This window comes from Mauremys mutica, chromosome 3, assembly GCF_020497125.1.
Source record: "Mauremys mutica isolate MM-2020 ecotype Southern chromosome 3, ASM2049712v1, whole genome shotgun sequence".
NCBI classification, from domain to species: Eukaryota; Metazoa; Chordata; order Testudines; family Geoemydidae; genus Mauremys; species Mauremys mutica.
In genome coordinates, this window is record NC_059074.1 from 155,425,186 (window position 1) to 155,440,816 (window position 15,631).

The 15,631-nt window shown below is 42.0% G+C and overlaps 1 protein-coding gene across 7 annotated transcripts in view; it reads left to right on the top strand.

Moving 5' to 3' along the window:
• Positions 1-15,631, top strand: part of LCLAT1 (lysocardiolipin acyltransferase 1) — a 223,294-nt gene that overhangs the window by 81,744 nt on the left and 125,919 nt on the right. For all 7 annotated transcript variants that reach the window (XM_045010360.1, XM_045010363.1, XM_045010361.1 and 4 more), the window contains one exon: positions 7,291-7,489. In XM_045010360.1, the coding sequence (XP_044866295.1) occupies positions 7,291-7,489 (199 nt within the window). The remainder of the gene's footprint in view (positions 1-7,290; positions 7,490-15,631) is intronic.

Genomic DNA, 15,631 nt, shown 5'->3' on the forward strand with positions numbered 1-15,631 from the left:
AGCTGTTAGTGTCCCTGTATTTAAGTTGCCTAATACTTTCCATTATAAAAGAGTCTTGTGGATTTTTTTTTTTAGGAAGCTCTAACACCTCACATACCACCCAGCCTGGGCTAAATTTAGCTAGACCAAATTGGCATATGTAGTGGGACTTGTTTACGCTGGACTTTTAAAACAGCTTAGTTAGTGTGTTAGCTAACATCACAGTTTAAATTCTAATCTAGACAAAGCCTTAGTGTGAAGTCTCCACCCCGTTCCCCAAAAGAACTTCATTCTAAGTAAATACTCTTGAACAATTTTGAACTTTAATTCAACTTAACTGTAAATGGAGTTCCCCTATATGAGAGTTCACAATATTATACTGGATTTCGCTCCTTGTACCATCAGAAGATGAAAAGTATCTCCCTTGTAGTGTTGGAACTATCCCCCTTGTACATACAACAGATCAAACTTTTAGTATTACTCCTAATGCGAATACAGTTCAGTTAAAGCGTCTCTCCTTTTTTGCACTTTTATCCTTCAGTGATTAATTCCCACTTTTTCTTCCTTTCTTTCCTCTACCCCAACCCTCCTCCAACCTCCCCAGAGCAGTGCAGCTGCAATCACAAGAGCAAGTGGATATCTGATCATGTGACTTTAAAAAAAAAAAAGTCTGTTTTGGGTTTTGAAAAAGAATGATTGATTTGATCAAGGCCCAAAGCAGGGTTGTATGAGGGGACATGGTGGAGTAGCTCAGCGAACCAAAGAGAATAGAGCATAATATAGTCCTTAACTGCTTGGAAGTCAGTGATGCTGCTTAGTGAGAATGGCTGGAGTACTAGTGAACAGGTGTTTTTTACTGTAGAACTTACTATAGAGGGTCACTTTCCCATGCCCCAAGCTCCTAAGAATCACAGTTGGGTACGGGTTGGTGACCTTTGCTGTTCTTAGTTTAACCCTTTTAGGATTTACACAAGCATTTTAGTTCTTCCAGCCAAATTACAAAGGCAGATAATATCAGGTCAGCAAAAGGAACCTTGTCCCAGAAGTGACTTTTTCTTTGGTTACACTATAGCTATAAGAGTCAGCGGGCCCATTAACAACACACTTTCCCCTGACTCGATTACAATACTGAAAGTTACTGTGGACAGGACCTAACTGTGTCCCTATGGCTGGACTTAATCAGTACAGTGGTTCTTTTGCTTTTTTGTGCTCTTGTTCTCAGTTTGTATTGTCTTTTGAGGGCATTTGCACATACAAATGCACTATTTGATGTTCCCTAATTGTGAAGAGGCTTTTTTCCTTCAGGTGATAAACAATCTCAGGAGGTCTTTTAATCTTTCTGAAATAAAATGATACTATGGCTATCAGTACTTTGTTGCTTCCAATGCATCCATTCCTCCAAAAGAAGATTAATATCTTTATTAAGTACAGATGAGTTTGTATTTTCTCTGTCTTGAAGTATTTGAGCTGCTTTATGTGCAGCTCGAAGTTTGTTTATTCTTCCCACCATTACAAGAATTATTACAATGCTACAAAATCAGGAATTAAAAATTAACAACTGGGCAAATTTTTTTTCCCATTAACAGTTGAATAGTATAGGCAACTTTAATCTCTTGTGGACATGTTTTCAATTCAGTTGGTAGTAATAATATCAGAAATCTGACCTTGTGCTTGTCTAAATTTCTTAAAATTGCCAACTCAAGAAACTGGGTGCCAAATTTCCATTCAGATTGTAGAAGAGTGATGGTTTTGTGTTTAGAAATCCATAAAAGCTCCAAAGTCTCCAATATTGATTATGACATAGCTGCTTTTAACATTTTTTTTCCTAAAAAAAGTCCCTTCAACTTAGAATACTTTCATGTATTAAAATTTTTATGTGAATGGCAGCTTCGTATCTGGAAATAGTAGCAGTGGTAGGTAGAAGTAGAGTTGAGCACATAATTGATTTTTTTGGTTCAGTGGACAAACCAAAACATAGCTTGGTTTGATTTGAACCAAAGCTGATGTTTTTTCACTATTTCTCACCAAACCAAACATGCAAAAACTTTTGTTTTGGTTCAAATGCAATGTTTTGTTCAACCTCAAACTATTTTTTGTGGTGTGTTGCGTTGTTGTGGGTTTTTTAATTAGCTACATTTCAGAATGAAAATCTTTGACTTAAAAAAAATCCTCGACTCAGCAGCTAATGACAGCCACATGTTCCTTTTGACTCCTTGGTCAAGGGCCACAATGTGCTGATTTCAGACCTTTGTTGCACCATCTTACACCAGGCAATTTTCTTCCTTTTGAGAATGGTCTCTCCCATTTTCACACCTTAAATGAGCAGATTACCTCCGACAGATGGGTCTTGGAGGTTATAACTTTGGGAAACTCCATTAAGTTCCACTCCGTGGCTCTTTCCCCGTCCCTTTTCAGGTAGCTCTCTGAAGTAAGAGGCTCTGTCCCGTCTCTGTTTAGGAACAGAAGAACCAATTCCCACTCCACACAAGGGAAGAAGGCATTATTCCAAGTACTTTTTAATTCCCAAAAAGAAGAATGGATGAGACAAATTCTAGATCTATGGATGCTGAATACCTTAGTCAAAATGGTGACACTTTCAGTCATCATCCCATCTCTGGATCCCGGGGACTGCTTTGTGATCCTCAGCCTTCATATCACAAGAAATTTCTGCACTTCATGGTGGGGCAGGACCATAACAAATATCAGGTCCTTCCCTTCAGGTTAGGCACTACTCCCAGGGTATTCACAAAACTCATGGCAGTGGTGGCTTTACAACTTCTCAGTGGGGAGTAATAGACTTCCCTTCCCTTGCTGATTGGTTTCTCAAGGGATGTTCCTTCACCATCAAATTGGCATTCAGTACTATGATTCTGTCAAACAGTCTTGGTTTCCAGCTCACCTTCATGAAATCTTCCACTGATACAGATGTTAGAGTTTATAGGGGCCATGCTGGATATCTCCACAGCCAGAGTTTATTGCTAGACAAATAGATTCCTTGCACTGCCACATCTGATGATGTCTGCAACTTCTCAGGCATGTGGCAGCATGTACTTTTGGCACGCTTCATGACTGACCCTCTATATGCTGTCTTTTTCAAAGATAGTTTCTCTTTGAGCACATCCACACTTTTAACCCAAAGTTACTTTGGATTTTCATATCAGTCAATTCATCTCCCAGTATTTTATTCCAAGCCTCGCTGGTCAAAACATGAAGCCATTCTTCATAACTTAGATGTCAGGAGAGCATTGGTTTAATTATCTGGACAGGACTAGATTTTTTTGATCCTCCCGAAGGTTGTTTATTTCTGTTGTGAAAAGAACTATAGGGGTTGCTGTGACTAACCAGAGGCTTTCTAAATGTGGGTTTCTATTTACATACTCACCTGTTATGTGGATGCTAATGTATCCTCCCTCCCCTCCCCCCCAGTCATTGTTCATTCTATAAGATCGTACTCCACATCTGTAGCCCTGCTAGAGGGTGTATCTATTACAGAAATATGCAAGATTGCTACATGGGCTTTGATTCACACTTACTTGTCACACTATGCCTTGCTTGATGCATCCCAAGCAGATGCTGCCTTTGGCTCTGTAGTCCTACAGACAGCCTTAGAGTTCCAAAGAACCTCCTTCCTTAAAGCATGCTGCTAGGGAGTCACCACAAGTGGAGCACCCGTAGGGATACTACTTGAAGAAAAAGAGGTTACGTACCTTGTTCAGTAACTGAAGTTCTCCAATGTGTGTCCCCCTGCGAGTGTTCCACTACCCACCCTCTTTCTCCTCTGCTTCAAATTCTCATTTTGGGGCTTTGCAGTGCAGAAGGAACTGAGGGCATTTAATCTGTGTGGCCCTGTATATCCTCTGTACAAGACAGGAGGATGTGTAGGATGCATGCACAAGCCAAACGGGCAGTGCTACTGAAAATCTCTAATTGAAGGTGCATGAAATGTGTGCACACCTCAAGAGTCATGCCCATAAGGGGGACACATCTCCAAGAATTCCAGTGACTACACAAGGTAGAAACCTGTCCTTTTGGCAAAATTCCATTTAGTTGAAAATGTTCCAACCACCTCTACTTAGGTTCTTAAGTTTCTAATCACTTATTAAAATGATACTTAGGCTTCTAAGTCACGTAGGCACTTCTGAAAATTTTATCCTACATCTCTTCAGATGTGGCAGAGCTTCTTTAGTCTGAGAAAAATCTCATAAATAGGATTGTTATTAGAACAGTGTGTGGCCAATATTGTAATTTGCTTAGAATGCTTTTAAAATGCTTAGAATGAAAGCTGCTAATGTCTCATTAATAAGCGATATAGAACTATTAGTGTTTCTCATAGACTTTAATTGCAGGAAGTTCAGATGATTTATTTTTAAAATGATCCAGTAATTAGTGTTTTCATCTAATTCTGTAAAAATAGAATTTAAAGTAATTAATAAGTATTTCAGAGTTATAAGCAATTGATGGTGTGGCACTTATTTCCTTAGGGAAATATTACTATGTAGGGAATATTCATCGTAATTTGACAATTACTTTGAACAATCTGTTTGACTCCTTCAGATACATTATTGCATGGTAGCAGACTGGCTAAATTTCCTTTTCTGTGTTACCTTTCCAAACATTTTCACAAGCCCACAAAATAGCTCAGGTTTCCAAAAATTTCTTCATTTTGAGAAATGAATTTTTAATTTAAAATATGTATAAACACAATCTGTTTTAGAACCCCAAAGGAGCTGAAAAAGCATGTAACCATTTTTGTCAAACTGACTGCTTTTTCTTGTCGATTAACCCCTCTAAGCCTATATTAGCCTTTCTTCCCCACTTCTCGGGGTACTTTCTCCTACTTAAGAGTTTCCGCAAGGCTAATAACACCTGGCAGAGAGCACACAGCTCTCTTATTGTTTAAGTGATATATGTACACACTTTCACCAATTTGGTCAACATCTAATGTGTTTATCAAACCCATCCAAGAGAGAATTAAATTTAGTTTTAGAGATGAGAAAGATGACACTCTGCAATCAATACATCTCAACTTTTTCCACTCTGAGGAATGTAACTTGCTCTGCTTTTACAATAGTTCGTTACTATCCTTGAACAACAACAACTTGTAGTGGGTTGAGTCACTTTTCATTACTGTTTGGCACTTATTGTATAGCACTTTTCATCCAGGGATCTCAAGCTATTTGCAAATATAAGCATTGTCCCAGTTTTACAGATGAGTAAACTGAGACACAGGAGCTAAATTGTCTAAAGATGCATAGCACGCCAGTGGCAGAGTCACAGACAGAAACCAGAATCTCCAGACTTCCAATCTTGCATTCTCTCCTGTTTTTTTTTAGTTCAAAGTTTTCAGTTTTGTATCAAGGATATCTGAGCTTGAAAGCATTTTTTTTTTTTACTCTTTCACAAATTGCTCTTTTCACTGTGATAAGGTGTGTTTTAGGTTATTTTTTAAAAAAGGTTTTCTTTTATTATGCGTTAGACATGGCTGAGTCCCCCTAATGGATAGTCACCAAGCTGTTGTAATTGGACTCAGTGTTTGGATTGCACACAAGGTTCCAAGCAATTTGGGCGCAGGCAGCATCCAGTTATTGTTTCTAATTCTGTGTCTCTAAGGCACGCTACTGGGTGCAGACCTCCTGTCTGGCCCTCTTCCTTTGGATGTGGAACCCTGCAGTTGAACTGCTCTGGGCCCCTGTACCCACTGCTATGACCTTCCCAAGTTGCTTTTGCAGGTTCTTGCCGCCTTCCCTTCCTCCCAAGTGTTCCACCTCCATGCGTACTCTGGTTTATAGTATAACTCGTCAGTGCCACGTGGCTGGTAAAGTAAGGAATGCCGTCTTTGCACAGGAGTTTCTAAAACCACATGAACTTTCACACTCAAAGCATACAAATGTTACAGATCTTTAGGTAAACAACAAAAATGTATGCACTTTCTCCTGTGAATTTATGCTCACCCTTTATTGTGAGTCCTTAGGCCTAGGCTGAGTGTCAGATGAGTAGGTACCTCTGCTTCTTGCAGTCCTTCTGTTGTCTGGTGGTGGTCAGCCAGAGAGAGACTCGACAGATCCTGTCCTTAAGTAAGGCTTCTGTCTTCTCGGGCATCTGACTGACTGACCAACTTCAGAACCCCAGGCAGATGGATGGCGGGGAAATTCCTGCCCCCATGAGCCCCAAGTGGGAAAACTAATTTCTTTAAGCCTCAACACTACTTATAGCAAAACCATTATTTTAGGGCGGATCTCTGTTTTCGAAGCCCATCACCATAGATGACTCTTCTGTCCTAGATGTCTCTTGACAGGTACTTACACACTCAAAATGTGAGTTGCGTTCTTTAAAATGATGGATACAATGTTATGTGAAAGTCACAATTTAATGCGGACATAAATCAGTCCATCACAGTGTGTTCAAATTTGCCTGGGATTTCCCATTTCCAGACCCATTTTCTGTCTTCACTCTCATCTCCAAGAATGGCTAGAAGTGAAGCATGCTGTCAAGTTGACCCTTCTGGCTGAGGACATGATGTGGTACATTCTAGAGCTCTTCAATGCCATGCTAGCATTGACCATTCACTCACTTGATACATGAGGCACTTTCCCTTTCCTGCTAGGGAATTTTTGCCCTGCAACGTTCCAGACCCTGCTGGATCATATTAAAACCTGCATTTTGATTCCCACATACCAGTGCAATATGCTATTGGGTTCACAGCTCATTTTAAAAAAGATTATTTGTAGGCAAAAAGGATATTTGTATCTGATATCCAGATCAGCAAAGAGTGGCTATTTGAGAAGTGCTGATTATTGAGTCCACCTCTTTAATTAGGGCCTATAGCAGACAGCTATTGTATAAAAATTGACTGACCTTCAATAAGAAAACAGTTAAGGGAAGTTCATTGTTTTCTAATGAAGTTGTGTGTTAGGAAATTAGTCAATGAAAATTTATTTCCGTTGTCAATAGACTAAAGCCAGGTCTACACTGGGGGCGGGGGGAGGGGAGATCGATCTAAGTTACGCAACTTAATCTACGTGAATAACGTAGCTGAAGTCAACGTGCCTTTAGATCTACTTACTGCGGTGTCTTTACTGTGGTAAGTCGACAGCTTGATGCTCCCCCGTCGACTCTGCCTGTGCCTCTCGCTCTGGTGGAGTACCAGAGTCGACGGGAGAGCGCTTGGTGATCGATTTAGCGCGTCGACCCTCGCTGGATCGATCGTTGCCCGTCGATCCAGCGGGTAATGTAGACAAGTCCGAACAGATTTGCTTCCCTCCCTCCCTCTGCCTTGAGTGAAAAGTCATAATATCAAAATATTTCTTCTAGGCTTTGCTGGAGATGGTGTTTGGTGCAAAGGTGGTTATAACAGGTGATGGGTTCATCCCCGGAGAAAGAAGTGTCATCATAATGAACCACCGGACACGAATGGACTGGATGTTCCTATGGAACTGCCTGCTGCGATACAGCTACCTCAGACTAGAAAAAATCTGTCTCAAATCCAGTCTCAAAAGCGTTCCAGGATTTGGTAGGTCATCTACAGTTTTAATGGATAAAAGAGAATTAGTAATAAATTACAATATTTCACTTCTCTAACACCACCCTAACCTCCTCTTCAACTTCTACTTCAGTGTTAAGATCAGCATTTTCCCACTCTGTACAAATGCACTTGTCAGGCTCCTTGTTTCATTAACTAGCATGTGCTACCAAAAGGGGGGGGTGGGGGGGTGAGTGTGTGTGGTGTGTGGTTTTTTTTTTTTTAAAGCTTCCTGTGGACAAGTCAGAAATCAGCGTTCTTTCTAATAGCTGTAGTTTTAAATTCAGGTAACAGAATTACACTGTATAGTATATGAAATAGCTTAGTTTTGTCCTTTTGTTTGTCATTGTTACAGTGATGTAGGCCAGAAACTGGTTTGGGCTGAAGATACTGAACAGAGAAATTATTTCAAATGAGCCAAAAAAATTTCATGCAAGTAGTTTCAGAATAAATATGCAAATTTTATCTGAAATAAACACGTCTTTTTGCATTTTATTTTTTTTTTAGATTTGTTTGACATCTCACACAAAATTACTTTGTACAGGATATGTATCAGCTTTCTGAAGTCCAAAGGGTAACCTAATTTGTGGTTCCCTTTTGTCAGTCCATTTACTTGCACAGATAATTTTTGGCAGTGGTACGTATAATTCTGGTAATAGTGAGTGACTTGCTGAGCAGTAGGGAGAACTCTCATATTGTGCCACAGCAAAATTAGTGCATCCTTACCCTACACCATTGTTATGATGGTCTTAAGACAGTGCATGATCTGACTTTAATATAACACTGTAACAGGATAGAAGGTTCAAAAACTCTGATAGGATTACAAGGCTCCCCTGCTGAGCCAGCCTAAATTCAGATGCTTGAACACTGCAAAAAAGATGCAGAATACTGTGACTTACCCGTGGGGTACAACCTGGAACTATGAGACTGCTGAGTCCCCTTAAACTGTTCATCCTGGGCTGTCTCTCACAATGTTGTGCTAATGATAAGCAGCAAACCCCTCCAGTTGCTGTGATCAATCAGCCATCAACCCGTGGAGGCACACATCCACCTAAATTGCATGAATGCTCTCTAAGCCACTCACAAATTATACACGGGGAGACTCCAGCCAATTTCTCCAGCCCCCACCCCCCTTGCACTCCAGTGATGTACCATCTTACGCTGCTCAAGACCTCCTCTTGAACAGTGCAAGCTCATTAATTAGTTCGTCACTTTGTCAAAGGAAAGTGGACATGCACCAGCTGTTGTAATCTGAGCAGATTCCTCAAACACTCTAGACAAACTGGTATGGATAAAACATTAAAATAAGTTTATTAACTGCGGAAAGATTTTAAGTGATTATAAGTGTTAGGCATAAATGTTAAAGTTGGTTACATAAGAAATAAAAATAGAAATGCAGTCTAGATTCTAAACTTTAACAGACCAAGCAAGATTTGAATCAAACAGCTTTTCTCACCCCACTGGATGTTCCGGGCAGTTTACAGTTCTTAAATCACAGGCTGAATTCCCTTCTCAGCCTTGGACCAATCTCCCCAGTTCGAGGTCTTTGTCTTCCAGGCGATCTTCCAGGTGTTGAGATGGGGGAGGAGAGAGACCAAGTGGTGATATAATTGACCCTCATTTACACTTTCTCTGCAGGTGCTAGAAAGATCCGTGTTGTGATGTGGGGGTTAGGTAGCCCCCATTGTGTATGTGCCTTCTCTGAGGAATCTCTGGGAGAGTAGATTCTTCTTGATGGGCCATCAACACATGTCTGGCTGGTCCTGATATAAATCTGTCTTGTCAGTGTTAATTGCCCCTTTGTTGCCAACGAAAGGCTAGCTGTGGGCGTTTTCCACTTACCGCATGTTTCAGAAATAGACATAGCAATATTTCATAACTTCACATACAATGATAGTACAATACAATTCAACAGGATATTAATGTTCAACAGATCAAGACTTCTTAAATGATACCTCACAAGGCATGCACTGTACAAAACATATCATAATCGTATCACAGTGATGAATATGGGGGTTCCAAGGTGCTATTTTGAGATAGTGTCACAAATACTTACTGCTGAAACATGCAAGCAAGTGGATTTTGTTAGTTCCAATCCTGATGTAAGGGGGCAGAGAGAACTACCGGTAATAGCTGACATAGAGGAGGTTCTGCAGGGAAACTTGAGGAACAGCCAAGTTTGGAAAGAGCTTAATTTAAAGTGTGCAATTTAAGTTTAAAGCCAAACTCTTGGAAAAGGGAAGTTTGGACAATTCAATGTGTGCCTGTGGGTAGAGCGGGTTGGTCTGTTCAAAGCAGGACAGGCACTGCACCTCTTTCAAAATAGTGGCCTCCTCTCCTTTGTTAACATGTGAGAACTCTCCCTCATTCCTGCCCATTTTACACATAACTAGTTACTTTGGCATATTTTGTAAGATATAAGGAAAGAAAATTCATACAGCAAAAACTGTGTTTAATGAGTTCAAGTTACATCAGGACGCACTCCATGCAACCAAAACCTTAAAAGTAGGGAAATAAGTTAAGTCTCCGACACCCTTTGCCACCTTCACATTGCCTACAGTGTGGAGGTCAGTAACACTCAGTGCTCGATAAGGCATTCACTTTCAGCTCAAACAGATAACAGAGCAATACATAACCCCAGCTTAATTAAGCTCTTGTTCTTAAAGCAAAATATTAACTCTTTCTTCTTAATCTGTTATACCAAGAAATTTCCTGACATGAGCTGCAGAAGAACTAATGTTCTTTGTGTACATTAATCTAGAGAAGAGCCACATGGAGTGTCTTCAAAGTAGGCTTGACGAATTATTAGATTATGAGCTAATGAATAGACCCCCAAAATAGAAGGGTTATACTTCTGGCCCTGTGTTTAAAGACAGACTAGTAAATTGAATGCATGGCTAAAAAGGCAGTGCTAATAGTAGGGTATTAGTTTTGTGGCACAATGGAGTTCATTTTACTACAGTTTGGCTGGCTGGAGCTGTATAGAAGGGACACCATTGTTACTTGCTGTGAGATGCTTTAAACTAGCAGGCAAGAAAATGCTGTGCAGAATGGCAGAAAGGGAAGGAGTGAATGAAAAGTGAGATCCATGAATCCAGCAAAGGTATGCACATGGAGAATTTCTATATGAACTTGACTGAAACACAGTGCAGCAGCAAAAGCTGCCGGGGGCTAACTACAGAAGGCCAGAGATCATTAGATATCAGTTGGAGCAGTTTACGCCTCATGTCAATCCTGTGCTGTGCTTTCCAGTGCAGATTTTTAAATCCATGTCAGGACTGCAAATGTATATTCAGTAGATCTTGTCAGGGGCGGCTCTAGGTACCAGCAAAGCAAGCAGGTGCTTGGGGCAGCCCATTTGCAGGGGTGGCAGCTGGCAGGGATCCAGCCTGGGAACTGAGAACCAACAGGGGCCTATAGAGCCAGCCCTGGAGCAGGGAAAGAACTACATTTCCCAGCATTCCCTTGGCCGCTATCAACAGGAAACGGAGTATGGTAGCTGAAACCCCATGCTGCAGCTTGCTGTGAATGGAGAGCTCACTGCTAGAGCGGGGTGGCATTGTGAATGGGGAACAAGTGTGCCCAAGGAGTAGAAGGCTTTGGCCCAGATATCCCCTTCAGAAGACATCCCCAGACTGGATTAGGGATACTGGTGTGACCTCACCTTGCAGCCCCCAAAGAAGGAATTGAGTGGACTAAATGGACAGTGCCCCTCTCTATCTGAAGCCTAGCAAGGGAGGTGTGTGGATCTCACTAGAATGTAAAATGAAAAGTAAGGGAGGGGAGGCTCTACTGGACCTGGGCAGCTTTAGATACAGTACCAGGCACCTAGGAGGATTTCCACTTCTGAGCCATGGAAGCAGAAATTGACTTTTCCTTTCCAGATTTAGCTAATTTCAGGAAGGGAATTTAGCACCTGCCTTCCAGGTTTGAACACCTCAAAATTCAGGAGTGCTCAAGCTCAATTTGGGCAGCTGTTACTTCATTTCTCCTAAATCAAATATACTGATCCACTGTAATTTGCTGTAGAAAAAGTAGGATAAAATTGAGCAAGAAATGCTTCCCAGTGGTTATTAGGGCTGGAATTGCTATTTTCAACACCCATTGCCTTTTTTTTTTATTTGTTTAAAAGGAAGACAATGATATTGCATTGGCAAATTCCCCATAGAAACAAGGAGTGGAACAAAAGAATAATAAAGGCACCTCAACTTTTCCTCATTTATGGAGGTCAGTCTTATAATATGCATCCAGATATCCTCCAATCACACAAGCTGAAAATTGTTCCACTTTACTGCAGTTCTGTAACCATATGGGAACCAATCCTGTCTGTGTTCTGTGCACATCCAAATTCCTGCTGAATGACCTGCCCTGGGAGGAAGTTACCAGTGACCCAGGGCTGGGGCAGAAGGAGGGTGCAGGTGGTGGTGGGGAGAGCCCAGGGCTGGGGCAGCAGAGAGTGCGCGTGGAGGGGGCAGAGCCCAGGGCTGGGGTGGCAGGTGGTGTGTGAGTGGGGGGGGGTACTGGTGGGGAGGAAGTGGGGAGCCCAGAGCTGGGGCAGCACGGTGTGTGTGTGGGGGAGAGCCCAAGGTTGGGGTGGCAGGGGGTGTGGGGTGGGGGAGAGCCCAGGGCTGGGGTGGCAGGGGGGTGCGGGTCGGGGGAGGCCCAGAGCTGGGGAGACGGGGTGCAGGTGGGCGGGGAGAGCCCAGGGCTGGGGCAGCAGGAGGGTGCGGGGGGGAGCCCAGGGCTAGGGTGGGGGCAGCCAAAATTTTTTTTGCTTGGGGCGGCAAAAAACCTAGAGCCGGCCCTGGATCTTGTGATAAATATCAGTAGGAAATTGTGGCCAGGGAGTAGAATTATGAATTCAGCCAAGCAGTGTAAAAAATCTCGTATTTTACCCCCATGGCCCTACCATGTAATGTGAAAGGCTTTTAATTGGTACTAATAGCTGAAGAAAAGTCTTCAGCAATTTTGCAGTTCTGTTTTAAAAAGCCTTTGGCCTTTTTGTAAGCTTTTAGCATTTAACCAAATCTTTTAAAGGTCACAAGGAAAGAGAATTTAGAAATCCATGCGCCGCCTCATCAGTGCCTTGCAGATGTCTTTGCCACCATTTGTTAGTCGTCAAAGTTTAATATTTCTAGCCAGAAATTATTTAGAATTCTGAAATTAAAATAATTTCTTCTCTCCTAGCACCTTTCAGTTTAATCTTTTCAGATGAATACCTTTACATGAACTAATTGTACTTGATTAAAAATAAACAATTACAGAGCTTTTGATACATTTGCTAAAGTCAATTGTTTTCATTCTTAGGCAGCTATATGGTGGTCGGTACTTTTAAGTATTTCATTCAGAATTCTGTACAGCATGGGGTTATGTGTAACAGTTTCATCTGAATATCTCTGAGAACTTTGCAAGCATTAAGCCTCACAACATCCTGGGGCTAGGATACCATCCCAATTTCAGAGTGGGAAAATAAATTTGAGAGGTTAAGAAAATTACCCAAATCAGATAAATTAGGGGCATATCTAAGGCTTGAGCCCAGGAGTGCTGATTCCTAGTCCCCATCTTTAGCTAATGCACGCTTCGTGCTTGGGATTTTATTTGTATTTGGAGACTTAATATGCAGAAGAATGTATGTTTGGAGGTGAGCAGAGTTAAAGCATCTGAAACATGATTTAACAACTGCATACTGCACATATAAGGACTTTCTATTTAAGAAATGTAGATACTTACTTCGCAGGTAGATAATGACTCATTAGGAATTTTTGGGTTACTTTTTATAGATGTTTACAAATTATTAATTTACCATACTTTAATATATTAAAAAAAAACCTTTGACTTGACTATATACTAGTTGTTTCTTTTTTAATGGATGATCTTTTTGTTCCTGGAGACTATATCTCTGGTTTAATAATGCATGCAATAAAATTTCCAAAATGCTATATTAAATTTCAATAATCAGTTTCAGAAATATTACTGCAGCATTTCTCTACTACTTGCCAAAGGTATGGTCCTCAGGAATCACTATTCACTTTATTGTTCAGCTGTTACTGGAGTTTCTTATATCAGTGGTTCTCAACCAGGGGTCCGGGGCCACCTGGGGGGGGCCATGAGCAGGTTTCAGGGGGTCCGCCAAGCAGGGCCTGTTGTGTATTTGGTTGTCATGGTTTTTGTTCCTATGGCAACTGAGTTAGATTATTAGGGGATAGCCCAGCCGGTTTCGGCCGGTTGGGTGAGCTCTGTGTCTGTAAATAAAATGGTAGTTTTGTTAGCTGTCTGCTGTCTGGCCTCAAGTGATTTCTTCCTAAACCGGCTGCCCCCAAGGATATAACAAGTGGCGACGAGGGTGGGATTCCGGTGCTGCTCCAGTAACAAAAGGAAGTAGAAGTCAAGGTAAAGAACAAACAAACAAAAAAGCTGCTTGTTTGCACTGACTGTGAAAGTGAAACTAAAAATCATGGCTACTCTGACCAGGCCACTGGAACCTTTTGATGAGAATATAGAGCAGTGACATGTGTATACTGAGCGTTTTGAGCTTTTTGTTATTGCAAATGACATTACAGAAGCGAAAAAGGTGCCAATATTCTTAAGTGTTGTAGGGGCTAAAACCTACTCCCTGCTACACAGCTTACTACACCCTGTTAAGCCAGCGACTAAATCTTACAGTGACGTGGAAATCCTGGGGTCCCATTTTTCCCCAAAACCACTGGTAATTGCTGAAAGATATAGGTTCCACAAAAGAGACCAAAAGGAAGATGAAACAGTTGTACAATTTGTAGCCATTTAAAAAAAGCTAGCAGAACACTGTGAATTTAAAGAGATGTTAAATGATGCCCTGCGTGACAGGTTAGTGTGTGGCCTCTGCAGTGAAGCTATACGGAAGCGCCTACTGACAGAGGCTCAGCTTACATTACAGAAGGCTGTTGATATTGCTGTCTCCATGGAACTGGCTACAAGGGAGGCGCAATATATCGGTGCATCCCCTAGGGTGCAAAAAGTGTCACAAGAACCGATCCACAAAACTGTGCAGAGTCAAGAATGTTACCACCGTGGTAAGCTGGGTCACCAGGCATCAGAATGCTGGTGTAAGGACCTGGTGTGTCGACACTGTGGCAAAAAGGGACACATTGAGTGTGCCTGTAAACAAAAGAAAAAGAGGCCTGTGGTCTGGCCGACAAAAAGAGGAACCCTGCATACCCTAGAGCAGACCCAGGATGATCAAAGTGACACCTCATCGCAAGAGGAAGTGCCACTGCATATTTTGTCTTTGGCAATGGGCTCACATGAATACTGGGTAACCCCGTTGTTGGATGGCAAACCTATACGCATGGAACTGGACACCGGTGCAGCCATCTCGCTGGTCTCCAAGACTGTGTATAAAGAAAAGCTACAGCATCTTCCGCTTAAGGCAACAAAAACTGTTCTGAAGACGTATACGGGAGAAGCTGTGCCCATGTTGGGCACTATTGATGTTAAGGTGGAGCTCAATGGACAGGCTGCTAAATTGCCACTGTTTGTGGTGAGAGGTGACTACCCAGCCTTAATGGGTAGGTCTTGGCTTGGGAAGATTCAGCTGAACTGGGCAGAAGTGCACCGGATGACTAAAGAAGAAACCAGTCTAACCCCTATACTAAGGAAACATGCTGCTGTTTTTGGAGATGATTTGGGAAGTATGAAGGGAATCACTGTGACATTGAACATTAAACCTGGCAGTCCACCAAAATATCTGAAAGCCCGAACTGTGCCATATGCCATCAGGCCGAAAGTCGAAGCAGACCTGGAGCGCCTGGTCACCAATGCAGTCCTAATACCAATTACCCATAGCTCATGGGCCACTCCTATCATTCCAATAGTGAAGAAAGATGGCTCTCTCCGGATTTGCGGTGATTTTAAAGTCACTGTCAACCCAGTGTTGTGTGCAGAGCAATACCCGCTTCCCCGCATCGATGACCTCTTCGCAGGCCTGGCTGGGGGACAAAAGTTCAGTAAGATTGATCTGAGTCAAGCATATTTACAGATGCATGTCGATGAAAAGTCCCAAGAGCTGTTGACTATTGTGACTCATACGGGGCTTTATCGATACTGTCGCCTACCCTTCGGAATAACGTCTGCTCCCGCCCTGTTCCAGAGGGCTAT